Below are 2,668 nucleotides of genomic sequence, written 5' to 3'. Positions count from 1 at the left end.
TCGTACTTTCGAGAAAATATAGCAAGTCTTCTCTTACGGTAGCTGGCTAGCTATAATTGGAGCAGTAACTGTTTGGAATCAGTAAGTATCTGCTTGCCTTTAGACCGCAATTATAACGTTAGCTATATGTTTGGATTTGTCAAAATGGTTAATTTCAGATGTGAAATTTAATTTGGTTAGAATGGAAACCATTGTTTAGCATGTCACTCTTTCTCCCTGGAGTAAAGATAATCTAGTTCTCTGGCTTGCTGGTTTGCTAATTGTGCTAAGGGAGTGAAGTAGATGGGAAAAGGGAAATGGTTGTGAGTCGGCAGTAGTTTGTTAGCTAGCTAACTACTATTAAGATTTTAATATAGCTGAGGTTAGCAGTGCTGTTTTCAAAATGGGGATGTTAAGAAATAGTACAAATGGTGAAACGTTTAGTTATTTAGTAGGCTAACCTAACTTCGCGTTAGTTCAGGTTCATAAGATGTAGGTAGCTAGCCAGCTAAAGTGGCTGGCAGCCATGCGTTGTGTTGTCATATCCATCCATGAATTTGGTCAAACTTACTATCATCTCGTCATAAAATGAAGATATTGCACTTCATCTAACATTACAGGTGCTTTGGGGGCTTGTTTCGTCACGTTTTATCAACGATTAAGCGTCTTGTGTCGTGAAACATCCAGAGCACACCTTACTAAACTACTTAATTTTATTATTTGATGATTATACTACTAACAATGGAACACTTTATCCTTGTTATATAACGTGCATGTGTATGTTACTGGCTTCCTTCTAGAACCTTGGAATTAGGCTCCAGCCATGGTTTGCATACCCTGCATCGTCATTCCGGTCCTGCTCTGGGTTTATAAGAGATTCCTCGAACCCATCGTGTACCCTTTCATCTCTCCGATCATAAACCGATTCTGGCCTAAGAAAGCTGTGCAGGAAAGTGGAAAAGGCAATGCAGGAGCTGATGAATGCAATGGGACATGTAAGGTAAATAAACTTTACATAGACTTGGAGACAGTTAACCCTTTCATGTCTCCAAAATGCTGTAAGTTTTCACATTCAGCCATTAAGGTGAACAATAGCAAGTCACACACAATAACAATAACAAATTACACATAGCTTTACATATGCCTATGGGTTTAATGGTTTAATGTTTAATGGTTGCATGGATAAAGTACGTTAATACTGACTATGTCGGCCGTCTTTGATTCTGACGTTTTTTGTAAGAATCAGCTGTCTCAAAACTATGACTCATATTTGTGCTTGCCTTGTAGAAATTTACCTATATTCAAACACAAAAATAGGTGGGGGTTGACTCTTTCATCCCTTTATACCATTTAATACAATGACAGAAAGTTCTGAGAAGGTTGGTATGGAAACCTCCTCTCCTTAGATCAATTCACATGGAGTCAGTCCTGGATAACCTGTGATAGGAATGGGAACAAGTTCATAAATTCTATATGTATGTGGTGTTCATCGTTGTTAGGATGTAATTTTTGTTCTCCATGGTAATTCAGTACAATTTGCTTTCATTGACAGTCATCCTCCACATAGCAGAATGGTCTTCTGTGTTTACTAATGAGGGAATGTTTCTTTCCAGATGGAATGCAACGGGAGCATCAAGAGTTCTACCGTCAATGGACCAACCACAGTTTCTGACAAAAAGACAGACTAACACTGCATAGGACAACATCGGAAGCAACACAGATTTATCCATGTTGCTGACTATCTGGATTGTACATAATGATGGAAAATATTTTGCGATGCATAAATGGTGCAAATTAGAACATTGCCATGTTTGTATAAAATAAATACCTTTAGAAAATAAAAAAACTTTAGAGGAGCATCTAGAAACATTAAACCTCATTTTGCATCACTACATGTTTTTTACATGTTCAGAATATATGAAATTTTAAATTGTGATGTAATTAAAAAAATATTTAATATATTATTGATTTGCTAGCTTCAGATCTTTCATGCATTATGTCACCTCAGACATTATTAGTCCGTTTCTGTAAACCAACCTGTAATATTTTTCTTTTGACTGTATTTTCTTTGATATTCCTAACATATTCCTAAACTATAGATATCGATATTCCCTGTGTATTTCTTAAGTTGATTTTAACAAAGGACACAGTAGAAAAATAAATGCTAAAATGTAATTTCATTGTTCGTATTTCTTCAGTGTCTGTCTTTTGTCCTTTAATGTTCATCTTGGTGCCAAGCAAGTTAGAATCTGACATGGATTGAATGTCAACTGTTATTTTTTTGCATGGAAACACATTAGGCCCATCAAGTTCTGAAGAAAACAGATATAACAATGTTATATGTAGTACTTTGCAAAGAAGAGAAATAGGCATTGCTGGATTTTATTGTAGATCTGCACTGCTATTCGTGTGCCATTGTTTGAGGACAAGACAGCAGGATGAGACCACTGTCTGAGGAAAAACATGCTTGTAGTGAAGGCGGGAGTAGTTTTCCTGTCATCACCGTGGACCTGAGGTTATTGCATTTGGCTCGGTATGTCTTCCTGTCTGCTTGTATCAAAGGGGCAAAGTAACAGTGACTTACAACTAGCAATTAAGGTTGAATCAAATAGGTAAACATCTGGAATCTGTTTACACTTCTTCTGCATTTTGCTTTTGTCCATACTACATGAATGTACAGTAGTATGTA

General features: G+C 36.6%; 1 protein-coding gene across 2 annotated transcripts; it reads left to right on the top strand.

Annotated features, from left to right (window-relative positions):
- LOC118778518 (UPF0729 protein C18orf32 homolog) lies at positions 1-1,837 on the top strand. Of its 2 annotated transcripts, none has more exons than XM_036530072.1 (3): positions 1-81; positions 780-979; positions 1,593-1,837. In XM_036530072.1, exons 2-3 carry the CDS (start codon positions 803-805, stop codon positions 1,665-1,667), a joined length of 252 nt encoding a protein of 83 aa, XP_036385965.1. In that variant the 5' UTR covers positions 1-81; positions 780-802; the 3' UTR covers positions 1,668-1,837. The 2 variants fall into 2 exon arrangements, with proteins under 2 accessions (XP_036385965.1, XP_036385966.1); XM_036530073.1 differs by having other exon boundaries at positions 768-979.
- Positions 1,838-2,668: the final 831 nt, after the last annotated feature.

This window comes from Megalops cyprinoides, chromosome 5, assembly GCF_013368585.1.
Source record: "Megalops cyprinoides isolate fMegCyp1 chromosome 5, fMegCyp1.pri, whole genome shotgun sequence".
Classification (NCBI taxonomy): Eukaryota; Metazoa; Chordata; class Actinopteri; order Elopiformes; family Megalopidae; genus Megalops; species Megalops cyprinoides.
This window is presented reverse-complemented; position numbering and strand designations above follow the sequence as displayed.

Coding starts and splice junctions, on each gene's coding strand:
- LOC118778518 (XM_036530072.1), top strand. CDS start 803: ATGGTTTGCATACCCTGCATCGTCATTCCGGTCCTGCTCTGGGTTTAT. Junction 980..1,592: donor AATGCAATGGGACATGTAAG/GTAAATAAACTT, acceptor GTTTCTTTCCAG/ATGGAATGCAACGGGAGCAT.